At 44.5% G+C, this 16,478-nt stretch overlaps 1 protein-coding gene across 3 annotated transcripts in view; it reads right to left on the reverse strand.

Annotated features, from left to right (window-relative positions):
* Positions 1–16,478, reverse strand: part of IGF1R (insulin like growth factor 1 receptor) — a 150,287-nt gene that overhangs the window by 70,259 nt on the left and 63,550 nt on the right. Inside the window, exon 1 of one of the 3 annotated variants that reach the window (XM_085233855.1) lies at positions 11,075–11,090. The exons of the other annotated variants lie outside the window; for them this stretch is intronic. Coding sequence (XP_085089981.1) covers position 11,075 — 1 coding nt within the window. The 5' untranslated portion in view covers positions 11,076–11,090. Of the gene's footprint in view, positions 1–11,074; positions 11,091–16,478 lie in introns of those variants that run through there. 3 annotated transcript variants of the gene reach the window in all.

Below are 16,478 nucleotides of genomic sequence, written 5' to 3' on the forward strand. Positions count from 1 at the left end.
AGAAAAACATTTTCAAGGGGAAAGACAGAGAGACCTATGTCTATGCCATGGGACTCTGAGCTTCCTTTGTACCGAAGAATTTGCGTTCCCTTTCCCAGGCTCCTTTGTATCCCGCAGCCCCTCCTATGCTGGGGAAGGGGCCGGAGGAAGGTTATGCGCTCCGGCACGAACGGCATTTCCTAAGAAGGTGGCTGAAGTGCTGCATGGGGTTCTTGCCTTAACAAACCCCACGAGCACTGAGGAAGAGCTCAGATCCCCCTCTATTTGCTACTACGATAATCTGCAAGTGTGAGCGCCTTCCTCAGCTGCAGTTCACAGACATTCACTCTGAGGAGTAAAGCAGATTGGATTTACAAAGCAAACTTTTTTCTTTTTTTTTTTTTTGTGGGAAAAGAGCATTTACATATAGGAACAAATATGCTTTTATTTCCCACTTTCAAGATGAAAGAATACATGTGATTGCACTGCAAATATTTTGGTAACACGTGCCAAAAGCCCAAAACAGAGCAAGAAGCCCCTGCTTACATTTAGAAAAATAAAAACCCCAATTTACCATAGCTATAAGTACAGAAGTCCAGCTCATCATCTGGTTCTGTATGCCACAAAGCCCGACTTTTAATTCCCAAACCAAGTGATAACAAACACACCAAGCTTCTTTCCAAAGAAGCTGTGAAATATGTCAGGAATTTTCCTGTGCTCTGCCCAAGAGCCTCGCGCCCCTCCGTGGGGCTCTACCTCTGCAAGCAGGGCAGCATCTGTTGGCTGCAGGGTAACCGATCAGGAGGTACGTGATGCTTTATGATCCTGCCCTAACTGCCAGTCATTTACTCACACAACAACCAGTTAAGAGCTTCAAGTGCCTCTAAATATTTTAAATTCGTCTGCATTAATCAAGGTTTATTCTCCTGTAGGGTTAAGTACTTATTAAATCACTGCTCTCGCTAACACTGCCATCTGATTCCTCCCTGCTGAAGCTATTAAGAAAGATTCTGTCATTTGGCTACTGCAACTGAAACATGAACAAAACCAGGTCCAATTTCACTAAGAAAAAGCCTACATCCACCTACCAGACAGAGGAATCCGACACTGCAAATGCCTTCACAACATACATATAGAGCCCGCCTTGTCAGCAGTGCTCCCACACCAGCTGAAGTCGCAGGAAGAGGGGCAAACTCTTTTTAATGAAGAAGTTCAGCATTGAAATTTTAACAGAAACTCGCAGCTGAACAGGAACGTGCCCACCTCCACACAAGGGCGGCTGCCAAAGGTCCATTTTGGTTTAGCTCAGTGCACAATCACAGCCAAACACTGGCAACCCCCAGTCCCTGATTCTCAGCGAATGGTGCCCAAAGCAACAACTCACCCACATCATCGGCAAGGGGAACCTATGGGGAAACATGGCTGCTTGTTTACAGTGGTTAAAGGGTGTAAAAATAAGGAAGGAAAAAGCGTCGCTTTGTTGATGCAGTCCCTTATATTGCACTAAATGTCAAGAATCAGGGAAGGATATCTGGGGAAGAGACCTCCTTACTCTGGCTGTCCCAGCTTGACATTCCATGCTGAACCAACCACCAACAAATAAAGCCAGTCCCCATTTTGCACAGAAACAAGTCATAGATCTAAAACAGGCACAGTCCATTACAAGAACCACACTTATTTTCTGACGTAAAGAGACCAAAGCAGCCCATACAGCAAGATGCCTTCCTGCCTGACAAAGCTGTGAAGTTGCCCCACTTGCACGTGTACAAATGCAGTAAAAACATCACAGGATAGAAAGATGCTGAAGGCACAAAAGTTCACTGCACATTTGATGCAAGCATCTGCAGGATCAGAAAGTCTGGGGCTGCAGTACAACCCTGTACCCAGAGCTCAGTACATTTGCTGCTGATAAATCCTTCTCAGAGTGGTTCCTCAGTTTGTTTTCCACAGAGCTTTGCACTGAATTTATGATTTAGATCCTAAGTGTTGAGGAAAAGGCCTATTTCTAACATGCCAAAGCAGTGCTGTACCAAAAACCAGCAGGTACACCCACTGTAAAGGAATTCATTCGTGTGGGTGAAAACTGCATCTGCTAAGAAAACACCGTAGTATTTCAACAGGCAGAGATGATGCTGTGTTGTACTGGGGTTTGGGGTTGGTGTTTTTTTTGTTTTGTTTTGTTTTGTTTTTAAAGAATCAATTGTTACTGACATTCCTTAAGGAGTATCACTAACATTTCTTTGCTTCATTTCCTTTTTGGTTAATATGTAAGGACAAATATTTTGTTTATAGTGAGCTGAGCACACATCCAGCTCATCTGTGTTACAGAACTCTCGCCCAGTTCATCCAGAGAGAACCTCCAGGTTGCCCACGGCAAAGTCAGATAAGCAAGGTCCAGCTGTGGGAGCTGGAGAACTGGAAAATAGCAGTGCCAGCTATTCCTCTTCTTCCAACAAGGCATTTACGAGGTGAAGATGTCATGCAGAAGTCCAGTATCTGCAACAGCTCATAAATAACAGTTTGACACTTCCCTCGAAGACACAGTGGGAAAAAACGGAGGGAAAAAAAAAAAACCTACCATCCTTCCTTTGTTCATAGAGGTAAATTTAAAGCTAACTTGAAACTCTGGGGCTGTAAGTAATCCTCACCTGCCTCTCCATGCTGATGACTAAGGGAACACGCAAGAAAACAGTACTCTCATGGCTTTCTCTAGACTGTGACCTTCACTGCTTGCCTCCCTACACTGTCAAAGAAGGAGCACATAGGTTAAGTCCAACAACACGACCACAGTGTCCCTCAGAAATTCACAGTCATTGTCTGTGAGAGAGGGATTCTGCTTGTAATTGAAAGCCCTCTGCTTTCTGGAACAGATCGAAGCATGACAGAACAACTTGCCCAAGACCCCAAGAGATCCCTGAGAGCCTCCCAGTTCCAAAAATCCATCCCACAAATTTAACTGCTCCCTACAAATTCTCATCACAGGAGCCTGTACCAAGTGCCTAGGTTAGAGCGTGCATCACCCTGAGATCTCACTGCAAAGCGTCTTCCTTATGCAGCTCCAGGAACTGCAGTGCTGAGGAAGCAGTGGCTGCAAAGCCCTGCACTCTCAGCCCCACTGCTGAGCCATGCTCACAGCATTTGTGCGAGGGCAGCTATGATTCCTCACTTCGGTTCACTTAAGGACCTTAATTGTTTGTTTTGGCTCCAAACTGCAACCATGTTTATGAAAAACAGGTTAAGCTTTTGGCACCAAATTGTTTTTTAAAAAAACCTCAGCCTTTGAAGTAGTGTTTCCTTAAAAAATTGTTTTGCTACCTTTAGACCCTGCATTTTCTCCTCAGTGACATTTCATCCCTGCTTCTCACTCACTGGCATTACCACTTGGCATTCCCATTAGTAACTCATATTTCTCAACACCTTATTGCTTGATCTAAAGATTCTAAGCTAAGAAATACACATGAAGTTTCAGGGAACTCTGACAGCTATTATTTGTAAAGAGAAAAACAAGGCTCCACTACATGGACATCAGAAACAGGAACCAGATGAGAGCAGTCATCTTCCCTCCACGTGCCAGCAGTTCAGAGAGCACTACCAGCACGAGATGCAGCTACAAAAAAGCACGCAGCTCCAAAACAACCTGCCTGCTGGCCATCTGCTTTGAAGGAGACTCTCTAATTATCTATTTGCACAGCACTCAAAGAAGTAAAATGGAAGAAAGAAAAAAAATGCAGGAGTAGGAGAAGGTATGGTGGTGGGGTAGGGAGACAAGGAACCAACCACCAGCAGCTCACAAAAAGATGGAGTAAATACATAAATAAACATAAAGTTAAAAAGGATCCCTGAGCAGTGACAGGCAGCACCAACACCATAAAGCACTCTCAGGGACCTGTAAACCAACATCAACTCCAGATATGAGCCCTGGACCATATAACCAGCATGTCCTGTCCTGTCCTGCTCTCTGCATGACCCAAGGCAACCAGAATGGTGCACAGCACAGCAGGGAGCCATCCCACCATGGGCTGGGAATGGGTCAGCTGTGCCATTCGTGGAGACATCCGAAGAACTATCCTCACAGCTGCCAGGAACAGATGTAGGAAAGAGGAAGGAAACAGCAAAAAGCACAAACATCCAAGCCATTTTGGTAACTCTGTCTATCAATTTAAACTTAATATCAGCTTACTCAAAAGTGAAGTCCGACCTCAGAATACAGCTTTGGTCAAATTACTGGCCTGTAAAATTAAAGCTCATGCAATAACCTAGAAGACTGATGAGAAGAGAGGCTGTGTGATATAACCTCCGGCACCAACCTCAGCCACTGTTTTCTGCTGCCTCCGGCCAGCTGCCCAGTTCTTACATCTGGCCACTGCAACAACAGCAGCCCACGTTCTAAAAGGAGAAATCTCACCAGCCGTTCTTCTACCAGAGCACGGAAGGGAACGCTCAACACACAGTGTACCAGCTGAAGAGCAAGGATGCCCAAGCCATCAGCAGGAAGTCCTCCTGCAGACCAGCTGAGTAACCACAGCATCCTGAAACCTCAGTGCTGCAGTGAGAGATCTTCACAAGTCGCTGCACTGAACTGAAGGGAACATCAGGAGACCCAGCAAGCCAGCACAAGTCAGAAACTCTTGATGAATCCAGCCTAGCATCCTTACACGGCCTGGCAGCTCTTCTCTCAATGCCAACTTCCACTACTTGCAAATCTAACATGATAACACAAAACTAATACAGGACCCCGCTTCAAGCTCAGTGTGCACAGTTCTACTTTGCAGATAACCTATTTCCTATTCAAGATGATTATTTCCATATTATTTCCACATACCACAAGAAGCCAGAACAACTGCTGAACTCAAGTGTCTACACCCAAAAACAAGAAAGGAGCACAGATCCACAAGCACTAGCTGCACTTGGGGCACGCTCACCAGTGAGTTCCGTATCCTACTTTATCAAATAGCCCTATCTGTAGTCTTTGCATTGGTAAAAACAGCCCCACAAAGATCTCCAACTTCCATTACAATGCAAAATTTGCCACTGTAGCTCATCAGGAATAACTTGAAGTAGCACTCAAGTGGGAAAAAAAAGATGGTTATGTCTAGTCTTCAGTTTTCAATTCAGCTATATCAGACTTTCCCAGAATTAGATACGCTATAAATGGAAACACTTGAGCTGCACTGGTTTTGCTTTCAAGTAAAAAGTACTCCTCTAGGAAACTACGTATAAGAGATGCTCTATAAATTAAGATTAAAAAAAAAAAAAAAAAACAAATCCAAAAACTAGCTGCTATTTTTCAACAACATCCTACAAAAAGCAGCAGTCCAGTACAGAAAAGTGCAGTTCCTCTGCTCAAATGGGAATCAAACCAGCTTGGGCTTCACCTTCATCACTGAAGCCCTCAAGCACCCAAGCTGCCAAGAGCTCAAAGAACACAGCAAACACCACCATGGTGATGGCTGCTCTCAGAGCACCCTGCCCACCCAAGCTCCCATGGAACTTAACATGCCTTTGGCTCATTTCACCTCCATAAGAAGGGGAAACGCAGGCTCTGTGGCTGCACACTCGCACACGCAGCAGCTGCAGCCATCTGCCAGTTGCAGCCTGGGATGTTTATGGTCTCTTCAGGTGTTTTAAAGCCATTCCAAAACATGTTTTTGGTTGTAAAATACAGCACTCTTTTTACCCTCAGCATCAGTGCTGCTAAGCCACCAAGATGACTTTCAATGAGAACAGTTACTTTCATCATTTTCCTACTACATTCTGATGTAAATAATTGCCATTACAGTAGGATTCTTTACAAGATAAGAACGACATTATAGAAATGACCCCCTGGTCCAAAGATGCACAAGTTTCCCATACACCTGGCAGTGAAGAAAAGAACAAACTCCAAAATAACATTTAATTTATAGTACCAGTGTGGTTTCTTAATAGTCCAGCTTTATGAAGCTGCTGCATACTTTTCAAAAATACTCTGACTGTTCAGAGATGAATTACATCTTTCAGTGGCTCACATAAATGCATAAACTTATTTTTTTGTTCCTCCCAGAAAGCAATTACAAAACATTAAATCACTTCTATATTATACTACGAAAACAAACACCTTCAATTTGGGTCGTGATGTGAGCGGCTTCCACAAGCACCAGAGAACACACGGGCTGCTCTGCTGCTCAGCTTCCTGCCTGCAGCAAATCCAATTTATGATCCGGCTGCCAGAGGTCAGGGGAAGCAGCCGCTCGCAGCCTTTCATTCTGCAGTTTCCTCACTTTGGAAGACAACTCGCCTCCTCCTACCTCTCACCCCTCACGGAAGCAATCTAGTGCAAGCTCTTAATGAAACCTTTTGTCCTAGCTGCTTCCTGAGCCTTGCTTGACTCTCATTCTAACAAACATCTTAGGAATCCCAGCCTTTAAAGCTGATCAAACATCTCCTGTGTGTGTCACATGAAAGCCAACATAGCTCAAATATGAGAAAAGTTTCAGTAGTTGGACCGGAGCAAATGACCTACTGCTAAAAACATGGAACCAGCAATCTGACATAACTTCTCCTTGTCCCAGACACAAACACAGCCCTCCTCCATCCCCTCTCCTCACAACTTCTAGTCTCACTGAAAATTCCTAATCCAAAAGCATGAAACCAGTACACAGTCTGAAGCAGTCACTGACTCTGGACAGCTGCTCTTCGTAAGCATCTCCCCAGAGCTGCTTCTCCAAGATTCACAACCCTAACAGTACAGCACGACTACCTGCCCCGGCCAGGGAAACAATGTGGAAACAGCTTCTTTAGAGGGTGGGCTTGTATTACTAGAAAGAATAATAAGAGGATGCTACAGCAGGACCCTGCTTGTTCTCTAAGATAGAATTTTTGTTCAAGATGTGTTTGCTCTTATCTTTCTTGTCTAACTGGTGCCAATAATGTCCTAAAACAACATAATATTTCTACCCTTTCTTTTTAATCTGCCTCCAACTGTACATACAGTCATTGTTTTGAGTGTCAGAAAGTTGCTTTTCAAGCTGAGGCACCCTAAGTTTCAATTAAAAATAACAATCAGCTCTTCCAGCCTCCAACAGCTTGAGCCACCAAGGCGTTCCACTCATCTTCTCCTAACTGGGTAGGAGGAAACAGAATAGTGGATGTAAATGCAAAGCTCATCTATAGAATTTAGTAACCACAGAAATAATGACAAATGAGTTTTATGCTATGTACTAGAATCTAAGCAAACAAGAATGGTTTATCATACACATTAGAAGTAGAAGCACTACCAACACAGACCTTACTCAGCACACAGGGCTGAACAACAAGTACTGTAAGAACAGTACGAACAGATCCGTTTGCCTGCTCTTCGCGTGCTTCATTAACGAGCTGTAAAAGCTCCCACACAGTTCTGCAGCCTTGGGAAACTTCTCAATCCCAGGAACTGCAGGATTGATGAATCGTGTTCCACGCACATTTAACTCTCAAATAATACACTTCAAAAGGCTCTGTCCCGAGCAGTTCCTGGTGGTGACAAAGGGACAACAGGAGAGCAGGGGCTGCTCCTCTTGTTCTGCGGACATGGGGGCTGCCAGGCATGTGACATCACCCCTCCTGATTGGCCAGCAGTGACATCATTTTATTATTCAGCTGGGTGCTTGCAGTTCAGCTTCCCCTTTCGGGACCTCCAGACCTCCCACAGATCCCCATGAGGGCCAGGAGCAGCTCAGCACAGCAGCACTGCGCAGGCTGGGACCACCTTGCTCCTCAGGGCTTCTGGACACAAGGCACGGGGAGAATGGAGAGGCCCACTGCTTTCAGACTGTCCTCTGAGGTGGGAGATGATGATAGCGCTAGGAGGCCAGGCAGGAGTCAGAGCTGTGCAACAATGCAGCAAGAGTTAAAGCAAAACTCCAAAAGATTTGTTGCAGGAAGGATCTGAAGACTGGAAAATGGAAACCATATGCAACATAACAACAGAGACTGTGCTAACAACACCTGTTCACACACATAATTATGCATGTATACACAACACGCACACAAAGAGCGCGCTGGCACCACAAAGTGATGAGAGCAGTGAGCAGCAGGCTGCTGCCCCAGCCCTAAGGAGCACAGAGCTGCACTGCACGGCCCCGCAGTGCCGGACCCCGCTCTGCATGCAGCATCCCACTGCCCACCACACCACCCTTCTGCTCCGACGTCTGAAAGCCAACACCAAGGAGCTTTCATTTCTTGAGTAATTTTCAGAAAGCACAGAATGACAGTCACTCAATATCTCCACCATTTTGAAAAATACTATCTTATGGCACATACAGCTGTAGGAAAATCTATCTGGTCCACAACAAGGCCTTGGAAAAATAATCAGAGAAGTGGACTGCTCTGCCTCTTCTATGCCCACTGAAGGGTAGGTTTTCCACTTAGCATACAGGCAGGCACTAGGATGTGTTTGCACACATAAATACAAACATGCATGGATGAATTATTCATGTGCACAGAAACACACACCAACCAGACAGATCAGTTTCAAGTACAAGAATATGAACTCGAGCTCAGCGTGAACTAACATTACAGACACAGCATGGACAGTAACTTGTCTCTCACACAGCACTCACCTATTCATCTCTCAAAACATACCCACAATATCTACAATTCAAAAATATCTTTATGAACGATTTACACAAAATCAATTAAGCAAATACAGTGTTGCCTGGAAAGCTAGTTCCCATATTTACATAATGGATTTTCTGCACACTTCTTCCAGCACCACATTTTTAGAACATCTTGCACAGACTATGTCTAATGGAAAAAGCACAACCCCAAAGGATGGCTATTCTACAAAACCCAGTAGCTTGGCCACCTGTGAACACCGCAGCCAGCAGTGAGTGCAACTTCCAGGCGGGCTGCACTGTTATCTGCACAAATACTGGGAAGGAAAGCTTGCAGAGTGCCCCTTCTGCACAGAACATCGTACTGCCTTGAGCTAGGACCAACTCAAGCCAATGTAACACGAGCTATATCTGAACTCACATACTGCATCACCAGTCTAATCATCCTCTTACACATTGCGATGCCACTACTTCTGGATTTAAAAAGTGCAGGTATTTCAAGACATTAATTGTGTATGCTTTTACTTTTATAACTATCCTCAAAACCACAGAACTACATTTAAAACTGTGCCTTAATAGTTCCATTTTAATACATATTGCTTACTACTCCAGCACATTTTACCAAGACAGTAATTCAGACTGTGCTCCCTTAGACATAGAGAAACTGAAAGCTTTTATGTGCAAATGAAGTAGAAATGCTGTAGAACTGCTCTAGCTTCAACTTCCAGACAATAACAAGGAAGACAAAAAGGCCTAGTGAAATTAAGCAAATAGCAAAGTGAGATTTTGTTTTGCTTACCTTGTGTGGTTTAGAATACAGTATTTCATAGTGGGTGTTTTCTGGCAACCATGATCTCAGCAATCAAAGTTCCCATGCTACCATGTGAAAAATCACTCAAAAAAGCATAATCTGTTCTCACGAGCATGTCAGTTGGGTTAACAGGGTAAGCCCCACATGCACAGAGGATGACACAGGTACAGCTGAGTCCACCTGATCTGCAGTAGACCAAACACACTGCTATTATCACACAGGAATAGGTCATGCTCAGAGCACACATGAGTCCCTGGCTCAGGAAGCTTTTCCTAACTTCAGTTCAGCAGGCTGCTGTCACTAAGCAGGACCTAAGACAAACTCTTCTGTTATCACGTACTTTCCGGAATGCTTTACAAATCCTTCTGTACAAAACAGTGTTTTCACCAGCCACAGGAGAACTCATTCAATCACGTCTCACCAAAAACAACCGCAGTAAGATTCACTGTGGCAGCTGAGCATTCCTTGCAGTACGAATGGTGTCAGAAAAATCACGTAATCACCCCATTTTCCACTAAGATGGCACTTCTCAACTCTTTTGGCAAAGGGCAAAGATTTATTCCCTGATTTCATGCAAACTTTCAAAGAATTACCAATTCAGGTACCCTGATGAGGTTTGCCTTCACACTCACTTCAGCTATAAGACTGCAGAAGTCTCCGAAGTGTTCCAGCTGAGCACCACAGCTCATGATGAGCTTGCCTAACTTTTCACTTGATGAACCACCACCTACAGGCATCTACCAAAACATGACTCCAGGAGAAGGACCAGAGGAGCAATGGTGCAGTGGGACTCCTCCTGCACACTGAAGGCAAGAACACACAAGGCAAAGAATCACTGGACAGTCCTACAGACAGATCGAAGGCAACAAATAGGGATCCTCCAAAGCTCCTTCTCTCACTACATCCACGGCTGCAGGGAAAACAGAGTGGGACCCAACATTTCTAAACGCTACTACAAAATGCACAAGGTAAAAAGCACGAAGGGCCAGAACCAAGCCCCTAAAGCAGAGCTGGGTGTATTTGTGACTCCAAATGAAGATTTGCAGAAGCAGCGTGCGTGTTTCAGTAGCAGGACATTCACCACAACATGGATTAAGGTATGTCCACTCCGCTGCTCAAACTGCGGGACTGCCAGACGGGAAGAACAAAAGGAAGAAAGAGGACTTCAAAACAACGAGAGGTAAATCCAGCTTCCCCGCCCACCTTCCACAAAAAAACATCAAATATTTTCTTTCCTAAATAATTGCAATAGGATGCCGTAGCCTTTCCCAGGCACACAATAGCGAGATTGTGTAACGCTTGGGCCCGAGGGGGGGTGCACACAAAGGCCGCTTTCAGGGCGCGGGGCGCTGGGCGGGCGCCGCTCCCCTCGGCTTCCCTCACACCTCCGCCCCAGGCGGCCGCCGCCGGGGTTCCTGCTGCACAGCGACGCAAACAAACAAACAAGCCCTCGTTAGCGAGCCCCTCCGGCTCCCCGCCGACCTCACACGGAGCTGCGTCCCACGGGGCCCGGCCAGAGGCCAGCGGGGCTGCGGGGCCAACGGGGCCCGCGCACCCCCCAGCCGGGCCCAGCACTCCGCCACCGAGCTGCAGGGCGGGAAGGGCTCCGTGCGGGGCCGGAGAGAAAACAACAGTGAGATCTCCTCTGCCCGGGAGGTGTTTTGAAATAATCGTTCGTTTGAGTTGAGAAAGCCGAGAGCTGTAATTCACTTACTGATTCACCTTCCTCCTCCGTGTCAGGAATTAAAAAACAACCCGCCCCGCCAACATCAAAGTGATGATGGTGCTCCCCGGCAGCCCGCAGCCGGTCCTGCCCGCCCCTCACACTGCGGGCGGCTCCGGCGGGCACCGAGCGCAGCTCTGAGTGCAGACCCAGCTCCACTCCCGGCCACGGACCCCCAGCTGTGACCCACCTTCACAGCAGCACACACTGAAATCTGTCCCACACTCGCTACCACTCGCACTGGGAAGCGCTCACACCAGGACAAGGCTGAGCAGTGAGCTCTGCTGCAGGGTAACACCAGCTCCTAGAGCCAACGGTTTAGCACGGTACTGATGTATAACGCTGTATTACTCTGTGTGAAACAAATACAGCAGCACAAGCCGGGCAGATAAGACCTCACACTCTGTTCTTTACAACAGAAGATTGAAGAAAGCGCCAGTGTAAGCATGGCCGTGCACAAGGGCACAGCTACACAGCAGTCTGCCATTGCTTCGGTTATTTGGTTTGGTTTCTGAAAGGCATCAGAAAGACTGCAACAAATGCAGCAGTGCAGGTGAACTGGTCTGAACCACACTTCAAAACACATACCACCAGGGACTAAGGAACCAGCAGACAGGTGATGGCCACAGCAATTAACCTCCAGTTTTTAACAAATTTACGCAAAATCCTTGCATTGAAACTCAGGGGGAAAACAGAACAGAATGCAGAATAAAAATGTAAGGTCAAAAAACTCCTTAAGACGTTTCTGCAGATGGAGACATTGCCTCGCTTTTCTATAGGTTAAAGTATAAAACAAGAAAAGTAATGGAGCAAAACCACTAATTGCTGACCCTTCCCAGTCTCACTTGTAAAAACACGTGTGGAGACATTACAGAGCATTCTCTCAGCAGCCCAGGCACCCCAGCACCCCTCTGGGCTCCACAGATCCTGACAGTACAGCTCATGGCCACATCACCCAACAGAGACCCAACCAAACCTGACTGCATCATGAGAAAAGAATAATGAACTACTCCATGAAAGCACTCTTTTTTTTTTTGGTCAGAAGTAGTTCCCCCTGGCTCTCTACACATAAATGTCTATTTTTAACTTCAGACTCATTACTGATAATTTGTAGAGAGATTTAAAACACCACCCATCTACTGAGTACTAACATGTTTCCACAATCTATGTTTGTAAGAGCTTGTTTTGGGGTTACGATGATTCCATGCATTTTTCAGGTAACTCTGGTTAAAGTTAGTGCACATGTAGACATACTGACAGACACACTGACAGACACAACATCATCATGTACACATTACTGTGTGTGAAAAAGTTAAGATATAAGCAAGGTTTCTCAATGGGCTGTGCAGATAAGTGGTTTAGTTCAAAACTGCTCCACAAATTCATCCCAGAACTCCTTCCAGCAGCCTCTGCCATAACAAGTCCCAGTCGGGCTCTGTGAGTCGCTTAGCCCAGGGGAGCACGGTTGGTGCTGGGAGCAGGGTGAGTGCAGGAGACCCTCAGAATACGATACCAGGATCTACGGGGGGCTTTCTTCTTTTATTACAAATGACCCCAAATTAAACAAGGTTATTTCACAAGTGATGTCACCATTTACCAGCCATGCAATCTCCAAATATCACTTGAAGACTAAGGCTTCAGTTGCCAGCACTGCTTGGCAAACTGGGAAAACACGCAGAGTATAAACGCTTTATACCTTAGGGGCTATAGCTATCAAATGAATAAAGGTATAGGTATGCATGGAGAGAAATATTTTGATCTATTCCTGATATATTTTGTGAAAGTGCTTCGGAATAAGACTAACTGCACTTGAAACGGTTGACAAAGAAAACCTCAAAAAATCAGTTCTAATAACTAAGCAGATCACTGCATTTTTAACTGATCCTACAGCTTTTTCTTCTTGCCTTTTTTTTAACATCTTACAGTATAAAATACATGCATGAAAATCATGAGCACAGTAAGAGAAATATTTATTTAACAAAACATTCAATTTTCAAAACCAAATCTCAAAATCCCTAACAATTCTCAGATGCAAGGCACATCTTAGAACACCTCAGGACAGGGCTTCGATCCTTTAAATGAAAGGCTGAATTCTTCCACAGATCTGGGCTTTACCAGGCCTCATATCGTGAGAACAGGCTCCCTCAAGATTCCCAAACCCAATTTCTAAATCAAAAAGATTCAGATAAGTATCTGTAAATTTGCAATGCTTATCTGCTAGCTGCTTTTCAATTCATTTCTGCCTTGATGTTTTGAAGGCCTCCACAATGAATGTTTGCCTAAAGAGAACTTCATGGCCATGCAATTTAAAATTCCTCTGCACATGAAGGTAATTTAGAAGGAAGGCTCTGTTGTTTTTATGGAGAGCACAAGTATATTTTTGCTCTGTAAGCACAGTGCAGCCGTTCAGCAGCAATGACAAGCACGTACCTGCATGACCAGCAGTATGGTCACCATGAAGCGTCTTTAGCTCACATGCACAAGTGGATTGCCAGAAAATTAGAGCATTTTCCTTTTTTTTTTTTTAATTTGCTTTTAGTTTAACTACTTCAGAGCTAATTTGTTACCCTGCAATGTTGCTGTGATCTTGTAGGATGAGCAATTAACACACCATGTCAGAGTTTCTCTCTGTTCTCCATCAAGCACAGCGCTACCTGATGGAGCAGCTTTATCTTCCCTTCATGGTTTTGCCGTTCTCTAAGAACGCTGCATTTTTCTTCACAACTGCAGTCTAGCTTTATTGAAGATTTCCAATAGCAATACAAAATGTTTACCCTAAAAGGGTTGATGAGCACGTGCTTTGGTTTATCCAAATGTGGAAACACTGTTTTGCAATGCAACGTAGTGTTTCATAATTAGATAATGAGATGCTCTTCTTGAGAGGCAGGTACCTCACTAATAAAACACTTGGGGTACAAAACCAGAAAGGCAGCACAGCAGCTCCTAGCCTGCTGCAGAACCAGCCTGGCAGCCTCAGGGGTTCAAAATCATTTCAACCCAACAAACACAGCGCCAGTCAGGGAGAAGAGACCGCCTGCTGAAGCTTTATAACAGAGTGAGAAGGTAAGATACAGCAACTTCTACAAAACACCTCCTAATGACAGCCCACACAGCCGGCACACAGAGGCCAAACATATCAGCTTCCCACTCAGCAAAGCTGCCAGAACTCAGCTCAAAGCAAAATTCATATAAACCAAACAACAGTATCATATTCAGCTATCATTTGACTGCCTTCATTTTGAGAGCTGCAAGTACAACAAAGGATACTGATTTACAAAAGCAAGGGGGAATGCACTTTCCCATCCTCACATCCTTCTGATACCCTGTTCTGAAACTTCTTAGCATCAGTGAGCAGCTCTGCAGTTCTAAGAACTTGTAGCATTTCAAGATGATTGCTTCTCATCCTAAAAACAAATCGAAGCACATAACTGAAGGACCTGAATGCTCTTAACACAAACTCCGTGTGCTCTCATCCTAAACACCACAAACTCTGTTAGCACCTTGCACGCATTCCTCTTATTCCCCCTTATTCACTGGATCACAAGACTTTACTGCAGAAATATTTCAACATGAATTGAGCATTAGTATAATACATGGAGACAATTCTGGAAACTCACAGGACCCTTCCAAGTTCAAATTAAATCCCTACAATAGCAGCAAGCACACGGCATTATCTTAACTACAGGCACACTGAACAGAACCAGGTTCTGGTTAGCAGCCACACTTGTGTTCTCTAGTATTAGGGGTAGCAGGTGCTTCACTCTGAGAGTTTCTAATAAACTTTAAGATCGGGAATTAAAACTTTCTATGACTATGGAAACAAATTGCTTTTATATTAGACATTAATCAGATGGAAAAGGCTGGCACATTCAGTATCACCTATTTTTGATTCTGAGGAAGAGACAAGCTCATGGAACCTATTATTTCCAGTATTTTGATCTTAGGTACGCAATATTAATGCAGCCAGAAAGTTAGATCACACTGCTCTTGCACCCAAAATACACAGAAAGATAAGAGTATAAAATAAAGAGGGTGGTGCACTTAAAAACAAGCACTGCATGAATAAAAACATTACCTAAGAGCCACCTTCTCCCCTCTGGTATTTTCAAGTAAATTCTAAAAGGATTTGCAGAGTTGAAGATAAGGACCAGAAGAGCGATAACAGATGGCAATGGAAGGAAAACAGCATGTAATAATTTGATACAGTACATTCAGTACTCTCGTATGCTAGGAGAAAGCCAGAGAACTTCCACACGCGTGTTGCTTGGTTCCCAATTTATGAACAGCAGCATCATCAAGGGCTCAGCATATAACATTTAGTTTTCTATCTACTGGCCTCTGTTTCTGCACCAAGAAGCAAATATCTAGGATCCTGTCACCCAGCCTGTATCTGGAGAGTTGAAACATGAAGATACCTTGCCATCCAAACAACCAGGCCACCGACAAACATACAGACAGGTAAAGCTGTTAGTCGTCATCTGTGTGTCTGGACTGGGGAGGAAGGAGACAAAGGAGACAAGAGTGCCAAAGACTTTTGGTGAAAACAAAATTCGCTTATTTTTAAACAGAACTGCCTCAAGATCATTCTACAGGAGCAAATACCTAAACAGTACTGAAGAGCTATGTGAACAGTACCATCCAAGGTTGCTGGAGCACTCTGCATTGCCTTTTCCAGGAGTCTACTCTATGTAGTTTAGTCTTCCTGTGGAGTCAGGCTGCTCAAATCATGATAAGCACCCCACCTCTGACCATGAGACGTCAAATCCCCAGCACACAACTATAACAGTTTGAGAAGGACAAACTGCAAGGTTATCGTGGACAGGGTCAGTTTTACCCAAACAGATCACTCTCAGTGGTAAGCAATTACAATTCTGAGCCATTTCTAAGCTTAACTTTTTTTTTTTCTCCATAGAGAACACGGGGGAACAAAGACAAGTCACAAAAGTCTAACAAGCAAAATAAGAAAAATGGACAACAGAACCATAAGAGCAATTGCAACCTGGTCTGCATTGTAGATTTGACCCCTCACAAAAACATCTAAATATATCCAGAGTCATTTCCAAAAGCCCTCTAGATTAGCTTGTATAATACAAGCTACATATATTTATAGATGGAGACATAGTTACCTGTCTACAAGGAACCCTTGGGCACAATGACAGCCAGTTCTCACTTGTATTTTGGTTCTGTTTGACCAGTTGCACCCACACAGGCATTGCTGACTAAAAAATACAGCTGTGTAGAAAGCCCATAAAGGAGAACAGTAAGTTTGTAGTTACCTCCAAGGCACAGATTCCAGCATGAAGAAAGACCAAAGGGACACGTTTTGCTTTGGTACTCTAATTTACTTTCAAAAATGCGTTCAAGTCACTGGCAATTAAAAAACGTCTGCAGTAGC

The sequence above is a fragment of the Meleagris gallopavo genome, chromosome 12 (genome assembly GCF_905368555.1).
Source record: "Meleagris gallopavo chromosome 12, MGAL_WU_HG_1.1, whole genome shotgun sequence".
Classification (NCBI taxonomy): Eukaryota; Metazoa; Chordata; class Aves; order Galliformes; family Phasianidae; genus Meleagris; species Meleagris gallopavo.